The sequence below is a fragment of the Centruroides vittatus genome, unplaced genomic scaffold, assembly GCF_030686945.1.
Source record: "Centruroides vittatus isolate TY-2023 unplaced genomic scaffold, ASM3068694v2 scaffold_861, whole genome shotgun sequence".
Taxonomy (NCBI): Eukaryota; Metazoa; Arthropoda; class Arachnida; order Scorpiones; family Buthidae; genus Centruroides; species Centruroides vittatus.
Window position 1 is genome coordinate 3,143,894 of NW_027122718.1, and position 14,298 is coordinate 3,158,191.

At 35.0% G+C, this 14,298-nt stretch overlaps 2 protein-coding genes across 3 annotated transcripts in view; one reads left to right on the forward strand and one right to left on the reverse strand.

Moving 5' to 3' along the window:
* The window catches only part of LOC136990083 (calsyntenin-1-like), a 49,629-nt gene extending 42,834 nt beyond the window's left edge, over positions 1–6,795 (forward strand). Inside the window, exons 14-16 of one of the 2 annotated variants that reach the window (XM_067288433.1) lie at positions 3,020–3,194; positions 3,697–3,869; positions 3,966–6,795. In XM_067288433.1, coding sequence (XP_067144534.1) covers positions 3,020–3,194; positions 3,697–3,869; positions 3,966–4,136 — 519 coding nt within the window. In that variant the 3' untranslated portion in view covers positions 4,137–6,795. The remainder of the gene's footprint in view (positions 1–3,019; positions 3,195–3,696; positions 3,870–3,965) is intronic. The other variant, XM_067288434.1, reaches the window with a different exon arrangement.
* A 2,062-nt stretch (positions 6,796–8,857) lies between these two features.
* On the reverse strand, positions 8,858–13,863 carry LOC136990141 (alpha-mannosidase 2-like). The gene is made up of 3 exons (XM_067288514.1): positions 13,251–13,863; positions 12,013–12,185; positions 8,858–11,930 (listed from the first exon to the last, which is right to left on the reverse strand). Exons 1-3 carry the CDS (start codon positions 13,611–13,613, stop codon positions 9,182–9,184), a joined length of 3,285 nt encoding a protein of 1,094 aa, XP_067144615.1. The 5' UTR covers positions 13,614–13,863; the 3' UTR covers positions 8,858–9,181.
* Between the last annotated feature and the right edge of the window lie 435 nt (positions 13,864–14,298).

Here is a 14,298-nt window from a genome sequence, read left to right on the forward strand (position 1 = left end):
TTCTCTGTTTTGAGTAAGTTCACCAAAGACAAGTTTTAGATGGAGATAATTTTGTGGAGTTATGCTATGTTATGCACAGTGTTATTAGGAGCGCTGTTCCACTTACTACTGTGATAAAGATTTGCAATACACACTGTATAAGTCACTCTAGTTTTGGAGAAAGGTTTTTGGGGGCTTAAAAAGTCAACTTATATGCCAATGTGAATGATAAATCAGTTATTTCAATAATACAATATTCTGCAGGGCTGTGAAGTTGGTATACCAAGCCTCAGGCTTTGACTCAGAGTTTTCGAATGTCCAGCTCCTGTTTCTAAATAATAATTTAAATATACTTTGGTTATAATAACCCAAAATGGCATTTTGTCACTACCAAGTAAATCATCAGGCATTCCTGTTGAAACTGAAAGTACTGTACCTATCGTTTTTCACACTTTTCATTATCATTTAAAATATAAAATTAAATTATTCAATGGAATCGGTTATTTATTTAAGATTGATTAGAAATATATATATATATATAATTCTAAAAAATAATTTTAAAATTAATATCCAGAATATAGTCTTTGATACAGTATAAAAGCACCAATGTAAATCAAGTATTGTTATCCATCGATGAGGCCGAAGAGTGTCGGCGAAATGCATTTGGATAAAAAGGAAAAAGTAAAATAAATATTTTTATTGATTAACTGTTTATAATTATAATTCATTCCTTGAAATCAGTACCAGTTGAGTGTTTACTCAAAGACTATATTCTGAATTTTAATTTAAAAAAAATTTTTTTAGAATTATAGTTATATATTTTTAATCAGTTTCATTATCATCACTGTAATCTTCATCTTCAACCAGACATTGACATACAAAATGTGTTCCATCTGTGATCATAATAAGATGAATCAGGTTAAATCTATTTTTAGAATACTTTATTATGTATTCTAAAAACAGATTTAACCTGATTCATCTTACCCATTTTGTGTGGGATTTTTCACAATAAAAATTGAAAATTAGCTAACACAGAATGTATTTGAATATAAATTCTCGAAAAGAAAACAGTAATTAGTGATATGCAAAGAAAATGATGAAAAAGTGGAATCATCATAATTCAAAACGTTAAAAAAAACTTCCTTTCAGTGAAGTTTTTTAAACATTTCTTCCTTATATATTTTTAATTGTGATGCACAATTAAAAAATATATAATCCAGGACAAATAATTGTGAAAAGTAACAAATACTTTTTTATGTTTTGCATAATGAGGTGGACAAAGCAGCCTCCATTAAAGAATGGACTCTGCCATAAGACTTACTTTTCTGAGGTGTGAACAAGGATAAAGAAGACTTTTCATTGTATAGTCTAATATTTGTTGATTCTTACAATTATTTGTCTTGGCAATTTTTATTAATAAAATCAACCCGACAGATCGTACCTCATTCTATAAGAACGAGTGTCTAAAAAATTGATGCTTGGTGGACTATAAAATATTTTACTTTTTTTATGATATTGGTTTATCTGGTAACACTTTTCAGTTGTATTATTTTATTTGGTAACACATTTTTCATCTGTATTGTTTTTTCCAAATAAATTTTTATCTATCTAAGAAATTGCTTCTGCTCAAATGTCTAGTGTTATTCGACGAGGCAATCGTAACTTTATATTTATTTTTCTCTCACATATATATATGAAAGAGAATATATATATGAGATTATATATATATATAAAGTTACAGTATATATAAAACAACTACAAGATGTCTCATATACAGTGGATTCTTGATAGTAGTAAACTCTGGAAGGACTGAGCTAAATTGACACTGTGTTGTATGTATGTTTATGTATGTGTCTTTTTATCTGCATAATAATATGTCAGATATAAAACTTTTTTGGTATTTGACAAATATTTGTTAGTTTTTAAGTAAAGAGTATAGATATAATAGAGACATAGGAATGACTTATAATGAAACCAAAATGAAAAATATTTTAATTTGAACTCTATAATTTTATTCATACGAAGTAATAAGGAAGTGATTTATTATAATTACAATTACATGTATTTATGTAAAAGTATATTTAATAACTTCCTGAATGTATTTCGTGCGTCTTATCAAACATTAACCAAATTTTTTATTTACATTTATATCTCTATTGCAAATGTATTACCTGCAACTGCAGATTGCCAGAAAATATAGAGCACCTACTGTGTCATCGAAAATAAATTTTCACTGAATAGTTTAGTTAGTTTTTGATTTTTATATAAATTTAATCTAAACGAATTAATAAATAAATATCCTTATACATTACTTTGTTTATTTTGTCATTTCAGCAATCAACTGAAACATTTATATAATTGTAATGTTGAATAATTCATATACTGTATAAATTTTAATAAGGGAAATTTTATCAAATACAAACGTTTCTTGAATAAATAATAGAATATAATAATAATATCCTTGCATGGACTCTGGACATTTTAAGTTTTAATTTAATAAAATATAAAAACAGATTATTTTTCTAAATCACTATTTTCGGTGGGACGATTTTAATTTAGGTTAATAGAATTTAAAATCGAAAATAAAATTTAGTCTTTTATCTTGGATCTTTTGGATTTCCAGAGTGACACTTGTCTCGCCCGATTAAATAATAAATAAACGGTGAAGAGGATCGTTTATTTATAAGCCAGCTTTATAATGAGGAATGTCAATATGGATATATTAAATGTTTTTATAAATGATTTATTAAGTTCAAAATCTTTGCATTAAATCTTATATAAGTTCCACGTTAGTCGGGCATGCTTATAACGAACAAAGTCTGACTTAATGTAAAAAATAAATTCAATATTTACTAAAATGATAAACAAATTACTCTCAAATAATTGTTGAATTTCTGTTCATTGCAAGCTTGGTAGCAGAATCTTTATTGAAAATTAAAATTTTCATTAAAAACATTTAAAATGTTTTAGATTTTATGGTTGAATATTTTTAAAACGAGCGTAGAAAGTTGTTTATAGTTGTAATTTTTTTCCCTTCCAGTTGACTGTAATTCATCCTCGATCAGAACCTAGTCACAGTTCCGACTCGAAACAGTCACAGGCTCATGCACAAGTTCATCAGCATAGAGTTGAACAAAGCGATGCCAAAATTAGGCCGGCAAACTATCTAGAAACCAATTTAGACGGAGGGAAAATAATTGCAAAGACTTCCGCAAGTAAGTAAAAGAGCGGAATGATATTTAGAAATCTTTAAGACTGATTGTAACCTCTGGTTATGCAGCGATCTCCAGCATATGGCGTTAAAAATTTAATGCTTTTTCTACGGGAAAATCTTCTTTTCCAAAATTCTCGAGAACCAAACAGTTTTTTGCGTTAGAATCCTGTTTAATTCTTCTATTAATGCACGGTTTAGAATTTTAGAAATCCAATTCGTGAATTTTCTACAAATTTTCTATGACTTTAAAAATTCGTAGAAAATTAACGAATTGGATTTCTAAAATTCTAAACCGTGCATTAATAGAAGAATTAAACAGGATTCTAACCAAAAAATATTTTTGGTTCTGTCTGCTTTGGTTCGCTAGGATTTTTGGGAAAAACTATTCTTTCACAGAAAAAGCATTAAATTGTTAACACTAGAAATCTCGTCCACGGCCAAAGAGGTTACAATCAGCCTTAATACACATAATGCATAATTTTATAGAACTTTAAACTTTTTAGGTCATGCCGTGGCAATTATCATCGTCGTGTGTGTGGGATTTCTGGTGTTCATGATTGTCTTAGGCGTGATTCGTATCCGAGCCGCTCATCGGCGTACGCGAGAAACTAGAGACGACGATCAAGAAATGGCATGGGACGATTCCTCGTTGACTATTACAGTAAACCCAATGGATGTAAGTTATTGTTTGAAAAGTAGTTGGGTTCTTAAAAGTCGAGGGAAAAATATTTCTAGTTTATTCAATTTTATTAATTACTAATTGTCTATACAGCAGATTGAACAACAGAATACAAAGTCGGCTCCGCGGGAGGATAACGACGATAGCGACAGCTCCGACGACGGAAGCAGTTATCACGATGAAGACGAAAGTTCGGAGGAGGAAGAAAACGAGAAAGTAAAAAGCAAGGAGTTAGAATGGGATAATTCTGTACTTAATTTCTAAGTATCTACCTATGTTTCGTTTTCTGCTTGTAATATTTAAGAGCACCTCTATAAAAAAACAAAACAAAACAAAAAAAAGAAATTGCACTTTCCTTGCACCATCGAGACCTAAAGAGGACGTACTCATTTCATAGAAATTTATCATACATCTTTGCACAAAAAAACTCACCTTTTTCGTAATTGGATACATATTTTTTCCAAATTTTTGATCATCTCTGACGCCATACTTCTACTTATTCCAGCATTGGGCTTTTGATCCAGTGCAACAACAACACGCGACAGAATTCCCTTTGCATTTATTAACGTAAATTTTTGTTTGTTTGTTTGCCACAAAAAAGGGAAATTTGTTGACGTCGAACAATCCATATCACCGGGCAGTTATATTGTGTTTCCAGAGCAGCATCGAATACATACTTTGACTCGCCGACGATTTGGTCGCACTAAATCGCACGAATGCTTCAGAATGTTCTAAAAACACATATCTGAAACACACACGATCCATTCAACAACACCTTTTGCATAAATGTAGTATCCTGTGATATCCCAGTATGTAGTATTAGAATACTTTTTCTCGTGCCGTATTTAAATAATGGATGTAATAATAATAATAATGCATGTACTTAAGAAGTAGGATTGTGCACCATGTTGAAATTATTTTGTACAGATATCGACGTGACAAGAAAAAAAAACTTTTTTGAGTGCCATTTGTAATTTGGTGCACAATGTGACAAACACACGGGCTTCGTTCCCGAGAATTTTGGCTAATTCTCTCTCTCTCTCTCTCTCTTGCAATTCCCCTTCGTCCCGTGTGCCATTCGGTTCTTAATTTCCTCGTAGATTTTTACGGTAGAGAACCAGCCGAAATTTTCTGGAATTTGCAGATAAAACAATAAATAAATAAATAAAAACACCGACCAATTTATAACTGAATTTCACACGATCTTCTTAATCGCCACCAGTTTTGAAGGGGAAAAAATTTAAATGTTCCGAGTTTATATTTAAAAAAAGAAAAGAAGAAAACATTTCAATATTACGTATGGAATCCAGCAGATTTGGAAATCTATATTAAATTGTTTCACTGTAAAAAAAACAACAAATATTTATAAACTTTATATAGAATTAGCTTAAAATTGAATGTTGTTTCTTTTTAGAATAGTTAATACTTAGAGGTTGGGAACCAAGAGTTGAAGTTCCGAATCTTGGGAAAGGAATTAATTTTGTTTTTTAAGTCTGATTTTCGACGGAAAACTTCAAAAATTTTCCCGAATAATCTTAAATTTCGTGCCCGTTTTATATACAAAAAAAGAAATTGTGTGCATCAATTATTATTAAAATAACATATTTTGGTACACGTACTACTCCGTATCGATTGCCCACTGCGTAAGTTAATGTTTTAATAATAACGTCTACCTATTACTAGCGGGTGTTCTAACCCTGCTTACGATCTTCCTTTGACGCTGACCTTGAACAAATGTTACGTGCTACTTGTTCTGGTGTGTACACACACAAGTTCAATGTCAATGTTAAATTCTTTTTTTTATTTGAGATATTTTATAATTAATTTCAAATGTTATTTAACTTTTTGATCGATACTAACACGTTTCATAATTTCGAGAACAATGCAATAACACGCCTAAATCCTATAAAATTAAGAAAATTATTATTATAATAACGATTTTAATGTATATCGTGGAAAAATACGAGTGCATCTATGGGTGTATTTTTCTGATAAAACTTAAAAAATCGAGAACAATTGATATATATACATACATATATATATATATATATATTTTTATAACGACATTCTGTAATGGATGGGATTGAGTCATTTATTTATTTTTATTTTATTTTTGTAAGGCTCGAGATTTACGTACTGTACTTGTGTACTTATTTCTTCGATAGAATGCGAGTAATTACGTTTAAAAATGGCTCAAAATTTGAAGATTTTTGCGAAATTGTGTTTCTACACACACACACACACACACACACAAAAGTTGCTTTGTTTTCTCACCATCCCGGATTTCCCGGAAAAAATACAAAAAAAAAAAAAATCGTTCCCGAAATCGGGAAATTTAAAATGCTCGAGATTCCCAACCTCTATTTATATTTAATAAAAATACATTTATTAGCGTTTTTCCCGTTTTAAGTATTGTTTTTCGTCCATAAAAACTTCCCATGCTGCAGCAAGTTATAGGGGGAAAAAATTTTAAGTTTTGTGTTGTTTACAGAAAATTCACGTGTAAAATTTAATTGAATAGCTTTAGGCTGTCGTGCTTCATATTGTATTCATAATTAAACATTCCAAGAGAAAAAAAAATACTGTGTTTTTTGGTATTACAATATATAAGGGGTATAATGGTGATGGATATATACAAATTATGTATCGGTAACGTATCGTTTAATATAAAATGTAAACAATTTTAATTTTTTTTATCTTTATTTTTATTATTATTATTATTATTATTTTGTATATGTGCATTTGCACCTGTTCAGTTATTAAGTGTCCACTTTATATATATTATTGACAATGAATGCATCAAATCTATTTGTTATATTATACATAAATATATATACACAAATGCCCAAGAAAGCTTCGAAAGAAAATTTTTGTATATTTTGTTGAAAGTGTATTGCAATAAAGATTATTTTGCCCCATTTAAGTCATTTTTTTAAAATTATAATCTGAGTTTATTGTTGCATTAGTCCGTTTATAACTCGGTTTTAATAAGACAAAACTCGTTTGTTTTAGCCTATTTAAGCTTAAATGAGGCGGAATTTTTAATATAAAAGTCGGTATAAAAGTATTTTGCAACCGAATAAAATCTCTCGGTATTGAATTTATTGAATATTTTATTCACTGTTACTGGTGGTTAATACCACAACACTGGTCGGTCGTGGGTTCGCGCCTCGCACGTGGGATGGCCACTTATTTTCCGGATTTTCACGTTCGTAACACCTAAATAGGGAGCAGTTCCCTATAGAAAGTCCCTCCCGGGCAGATGGACCGCGTGTTACGCCTGCCGTATACAAAAACAATGAATTTTTTTTTCTTTTCTTTTTTTAATTTCATCCCATACGATGGAGCGAATTTGTCGTCGGATCGATCAGAATTTAAAAATTTGCCTGGAGTTTAATATTACCACGTTAAATGCGTAGAATTCTTTAAGATAAAAATAGATTTATCATCGCGTATGCCCGAACAACTAAGCAGTAACAACAACAATGCACGTTTAATAATGGCGGAAGCAGTTACGCGTTAGTTTTTTTTTTGTTTTTACTCGGCCTTGACTTCGATAACCGTTTATTTCTCGGTAGTAGTAATGTTTTTATCGACTTAAAACTATAAATAAGGAATAGTTAAAATGCTATCGGTATGTGTGTGTGGGGAGGGAGGAAACCAGAAGGGAGACAAAATACACCCGGGGGGCCCCTACGGCAAATTATTATATTAAAGTAGTGTTTTCCATTCTGAAAAAGGGGGTTGGAGATGCAGAAAGTTTGAGTTAAAGGAAGTAAACGAAAAAAAACACAGTATAGGGGCCCTACTTCTTTGGGGTCAAGGCAATTCGCTCTTTTTGTGCCCCCCCTTAGGTGCGTGCAGTATCGAACTTGTTCCATTTTATTATTATTCGGGCGTGATATCTCGTTCCATTCCGTGTCTAGACCTTAGTTGAAGTTTCGTAATTTTAAATAATAAAAAAAAAGTTTAAACTAGATGACGTGTAACGCGTCCTCGTTATATTTCTGCACAAGTTTTCCGTGATGTTTTTACCGATTATTTCCTTCTCTCGTACTTAAATGGTGACCCAGAATCTATTATTTATTCGGGGAGAAATTTAAAAGATTTCAACATGACTTTAAAAAATAATAATAATAATAAAATAAAATACATTAAATTAAAGTCGAGAGATAAAATCATCGACATTTTTAATAAACGAATGGAGAACGACAGACAATACGCTTTTATCAAAATTCGAAGTAAAAATTCCTGTTAATTTCCGTTATTTCATGTACTTTCCGTCGGTAAAATTGAAAACATTTTATATTTATTATTACAAAAACGTTTATTTTCGGGGGGTAGAAATGAGTTTTTAAATTGTAAATGCCAATAACGCCCAGTCCCTGGAGATATAGCACGTGACCCCCTATCTTCCCTCGACCTTTAACTACCAAAAATTTAATTAAGAGCATCAATTCCCCAAACGCGGAAATAACCCTAATTTTTGAGACAATGCAAAATAGACACGCACGCGCACAATTTCGTAGTGTTTTTCTCGACATTCCGAGCTGGTGGGGTGTCAAAAACATTTAGAAATTCAATAAAGGGAAGTCGAAATTCGACCCGTCACCCCATTTTTCCTATCTCGCATCCTACAAACGGCCGGGAGGGTAATTTCGAACAACAATATGCTACCTTAGTAACAAGACTAAATTATAGTTTATCGATTAAGCAGATCGCTACTTTTAAATACCTGTCCGAAGATAATCGGAAATCGATAGCTGGCTGGAAATTTTTGCGGGGCAGATTTTTATACCCCCCCTCCCTTTCTTCACAAGAAATTCCCTCTTGCCAACCCCCCACATTGCTATAAACCGACTGATGCGCATCTTAAGGAGGAAGGAACTAAATCCATTTATCCTCGGTGTATAAATAGACATTTTTGCTATCCATCCGGAAAAATCCGGACTCTGTGACGTAAACAATAGATTAAGATAAGAATCTTCTATTTCCAACGATTTATTCAAAATATAATTACAAAATTATACACTCTAAATAGTCGAGTAATAAATACTTAAAATTATGATAAAATAAAACTATATTTTTTATTTATTTATTTATTTTTTTCATAACCAACAATAAAGATTTAGATGAGGTATACTTCGAAAATCCCATACGCACGTGCTGTTCCATTTCCGGTAAAAGGCAAGAACGTCTTTAAGGTAATCCGAGATCCGTATACATATATATTTTCTTTTAAGTAAAGAATGCGATGGAAAATGTAAAATTTGAATAACGAACTAAAAAAATGTGGCTCGCTATTTGTTTCAGGGAAAGTCCACTTTGTACGTGGCTATTTCCATCCGGGCTACCGTTACGTTGTGTTTATCGATCCGCACTTTGTCGCCCAACCCGGTGAGTTTGGTGGAATGTACGTTACGAACGCCAAGATGGCGAAAGGGGTCGATTTCGGGCGAGTCCGAACACGTGACTGGAGTGGTCTCGACCACGCTGCAAGCGCGATTCTTGTTGTGGAGTATGAGTAAACTGGAGTTGGATGGCTGATAGAAATTTTCGAGTAAGGGTAAAGTCCTCAAGTTGACGAGATGAGTGTCACAGGGGTAGCTGGATTGCAGGAAACTCACACTGGGTTTGAATAAATGCTCCATTCTATTGTTGACATCTAGAATGACGGCGGGATAATTCAGGACGGATGATAAAGTGTGACCTAAACGGCTCAAATTTGGTACTTCGCTCTCTTCCGGTTTGACCTTTCTTTCTAGTAGAATCCAGAAACGAGAAATGGTCTTCTTATTGTCCATTAGACCTTCGCCCATTCCTCTTCCGTCGTCGGTCTGAATCCTTCTATCGATCATGACTTCTAGGGTGCCACTCTTGGGGCTAGTCGCTCCGTGACCGTGCGTGGTGAGGAAAGTCAAACGTGACTTGCCGTCTTCTATAAACATGGCGGAAGTGATGGGGTAGTAATTAGCCTGAATAGGTAAATGGGAGTGGAACATCCTCCTGACCATCTGGAAACCGTTCTGGTCCGTAAAAAACGTGTTGCCGTTATCGATATCAGTTTTTATCTTCATGAACATTTCGTTATTTGTTGTTTCCGGTCGAGTCATGTCGTGTTGGGCCACCACTTCCAGTCCCGCTCCCAGTGGTCCTAGAGTCTGATAGAGACGAAATTTGATAGTCAGTAGCTTGGAGTACACGACACTTATCTCGTTTAGTATTAAACCCCGTACTATGCGGATGATGGGGAACCGCCCCGTAATGTTTCTAAGGGGTTGAAGGAAACTGGGTTGAAACAGATAGGCCCCGCTGCTGAACTCTTCCGACCTGTAAGCTTGGAACGACATTTTAGCTCGATTGCTAGTGAATAACCTCTTGAGTTTGATACTTTGCAGGAAACCCGTAAATCTAGAAAAGGTTGCGGAGATGTGAGGAGATTCCAGAATTATGTTCTCCTCGATTAAATTATGGAATGTAAAAATATTATCGTCCGTTTTCGCTGCTTTGGCATCGTTCATGATAACGTTAATAGAAGACTTATTAGCAATCATGCGATCGATCGCCCTGAGGACAAAAGTCTCTAAGGACAGAGGAGGGAGATCGGCCACGAATACGACTTCGAAGGCATCGCTCAAGATTTCTATGGTGTCGTTCCAGATGGGATTAATCTGGAAGGAGACTTTACGGTCCGTAGAGTCGTAAACGGCTACGTACGGCGTGCCGATTCGAACTCTGATGGCCTGCTGGCTTCGTTGAGCCAAAGAATTGAAGACGACCACTTTTTTAATTCCCTCCCTAGACATTTTTAGAATACTTTTGTTATCGAGGACGTCGTAAGTGGGTTTAGTGAAATCTACTACCAGATAAGGAAAGGAGCGGTGGTAAATGGTTTTTGGTATTTTTAAGAGGACGTACTGCGAGCAATAAGAGAGCAGCGTGATCGATTGCTGAATTCCATGAAAGAGGCGCATGCCGTAATCGTGCATCACTGCTTCTTTGGAAGTCCCGGTGATGGCGTCGTGGTGCTGGAATAGCGCCAAGCTGTCTCTAGCCGCTCCCAGCGCATTGTAGTCTTCGTCTAATTTCCGAACCACACCGGAATGATTGCCGTGTCTCAGGACCACGCGGCTCAGACTGTATATGATTTCGGCATTGCGCAGCCAGTACTCTAACTCGCGGCATAATTGCTTCCAGTAGGGTCTGGTGGTGAAGTATCCGGTCCAGTAGGCTGCCTTTCCCGTGGCGTAGATGTCGCTGTAAGCGAAAAAGTCGCCCACTAAAGTAGGATAAGAATCTCCGTTGATATCTTTCATCCGACGATGCACTTGGTCGAAGTAGTCCCTGACTGTCCCGAAACGCACTTCTGCATTCCAGTCCTTCCTGGAATTAATGTACTGGAAAAGTTTCTTGTAATTGTTATATTGCTGGTCCCATTCGGCCTCGTGCTTGTATCTAAAATCGTCGCCCAGTTTGACCAGAGCTACGTTGTGTTGAAACAGTGACGCCGTCCTACCGTACTGAGATAACAGCAACTCCGCTTTCTCCTCCACATTTTGATCGGTTATCGGTACCGAGCGGCTGTCTGTATATTCTCCGGCAATCCTTCTAAAATCGAACTGAAGACACACCTCGGTATCGGGCCCGCAAGTGTATTTGATATTATACAGATCGAAGGGTGCCATCTGGCATAAAATCTTGGAAGAATTAATCCCTTCGAAAGACTGCTTCCACCAAAAATTCAATTGCTGCTGCTCCGCTAGATATTGCTTCCAGGCGTAATGAGTCCTCTGAATAAGCATGTTGTGAATTCCAGAAGATTTCAGGATGTAAGCGAAAGTGGAAGAATGCCCGAAGGGATCTACGGACCAAGCGTGGGAGGGTTCGATGTTTAGCGTGGTCTTCAGCCAATTGTGTCCTTCAATTAGCTGATCGATCATGGCGTAGTAACTGGAGGAAGCTTCGTCCGTCATTACCCATCCACCTGTCACCATCTCTAATTGTCCGTTAGTGACAAGTTCTTTCACGGCATCTCTCAAGTGAGGTCTGTTCTTCAGACTAGAAAAGGAGGGAAAAAATTCAATTAGTCGAGTTCGACTTAAAAACACGAGTTTTGTTAATTGCCCGGCAGGAGTGTTACCTGGTCCACCATTTGGAGAAAAAAGAGATTTCGGTCCAGACGAAACTTAAATCCGAATGAAGGTTGAGTTTTTCCACCATATTGTTCAATATTCGCGCCGTGTAGGTGTAGAAATAATCGTCGAAGGTCAACAACCAACCCGGATCGTTGTGAGAATGAGGAACGACTATCACCTGAGGAAATAATTCATAAAAAGAATAATAAGAGTGGGATGAGACGTTAAACCGATGCTATTTTTGTATAACGGCAGGAAATCAGAACAGCCAAATAATAAATTCGTTTAAAAATAAATTACAAGAGGGAGGGGGTCTTTTAATTGACTATTATTTTGAAGTTCCCGCACGAACTACTTAAACTTTAAAACGGCTTTATCGACTGCGGACTGCGGAATTTCTCACATAAATAAGTATAAATTGGCAAATGTACAACTAAAATGGCTGCCGAGTCGATATATAAAAAAATGGAAACGAGAAAGAAAGAATTTTTGCAAATTAATTCCTTTGTTAGGTCTTTGATGCATATACTGTGATGCTTTGTTAAATCTTTATCTTCGGCTCCATCTACATCCAGATCGGAGTTTACGGCCACTAACAAATAGACAATTTTTAATCAAATAAATCTAGGTTACCACTGGGAAAATTTAAATTCTCCAATGAGGTTATTTAGCCGAGGAAGGGGTCAACTAACTGGACACAAACAAGGCGAATCTTTTGTTCTTCCAAGTTTCAGATGAGCAGCCAAACAGAAAACAAACAGCGGCATCCGGGCTGTTTTTTTTTCCTTAAATATTCACCATCTGATTTAGGTTTATTTACAAATTCCATTATGTTGTAACGTTAAAAAAAAAAAAAAAAAAAAAAGTATTGTTTGCTCGTTACTTCCGGTCTGGTCTTCGACGAACAGGTGAAAAAACACACGTGTTAAGATTCGAAATTAGCGAAACGTAAATAAAAATAATTGCGATCTTTCGAGATTAAACACAATAAAATATTAATTGTATTCGTCATTACTTATTTAATGCTATTAAGAACATAAAATGTAATTAATGGTGGACTCGGACGAAATTTTTATCGTCCTTTTCCTACCCAGTTTTACGCTAAGAATAACAATTAGATGATATTTTCCGACGTACGGGAGAATAAAATTTGCATGGTAACGTTAACGAAATCGATTTATTTTCGGTGTTTACGAGTATAATCTTTACCAGAACAGCAGAACAATAAAAGAATTGTGCTCACCTTGAGCGGTAGCTTGCTCCATTGATCCTTGATCTTTAAATATCTTTTCTCGAATGTATAATTCCAATAAGTCCTGGATCGAGGATGGAAATTGAGTTTGGGGTAGAGATCGGCGGTGGAGATGTCAACCGAGGACAATAGACTCGAGCGGTGACAATGCGACGGTTTGGACAAGAAAATCTTCTCTTTTCCGACCGTTCCATCTTTTAAATCGAATTTAACGATTTCTGTAGAGACGGCGATCGAAGCCCTTTTTGTCAGATTTATGGTCTGGCTGCTGTAAAATAACACAACCACTCCGAACAAGGCCAGAGTGGACAAAATCAAATAACACAGCTTCGGTCGTCGTACAAAGTGCAACATAGCTGACACGGGGTTACATCATTTCTTTTTCTCTTCGGTGGGGGAAAAATAAATAAACAAATAAATACGAAGCTTAGGCGGGAGGAAATCAATACGTCGGGCGACTTTTCCTAGCGGAAAATGCAGACAACGTAACGACACTCGCGACTCCTTCGACCATCTTGTATAGGATAGAGGAGGGATCGAGTACAAGAAGGACATTGCGCATGCCCCCTTTCACAATGCCTCCAGGTTGTCTTCAAGGTCGCTTCCAAGTTCGAAACTTCTACAATTTATTTGGTAAAATTAAAATTTATTTATTTATCCACCTCTTACGTCACTTCGCCTCTTTCATTTCCCGGCTTTGTGTATTACGTTTAAAATGACGTATTTTTTTAAATTCTAACCGTGCCTTTTCTATCCATTCCGTCCGTTTAATAATTGAAAATAATTATAATAATTATCGTTCGAATGCAAACAATTTTGATTTCGTTTCGTATCATTTAAATGCTGCGTCACGTGATTGCGGTTTGTCACGTGACGTCGGCTCGCGCGCCGAAATATTGATGACGATTTCTTTACAATTTAAATAAATTTAATTTTAATCAAACGTCTAATAATTAATTTAATTTCGAGTATAAAATTATCGACCATCGTGTTTAAATAAGTATTATTATTATTATTATTATTATTCCGATTTTAAAAG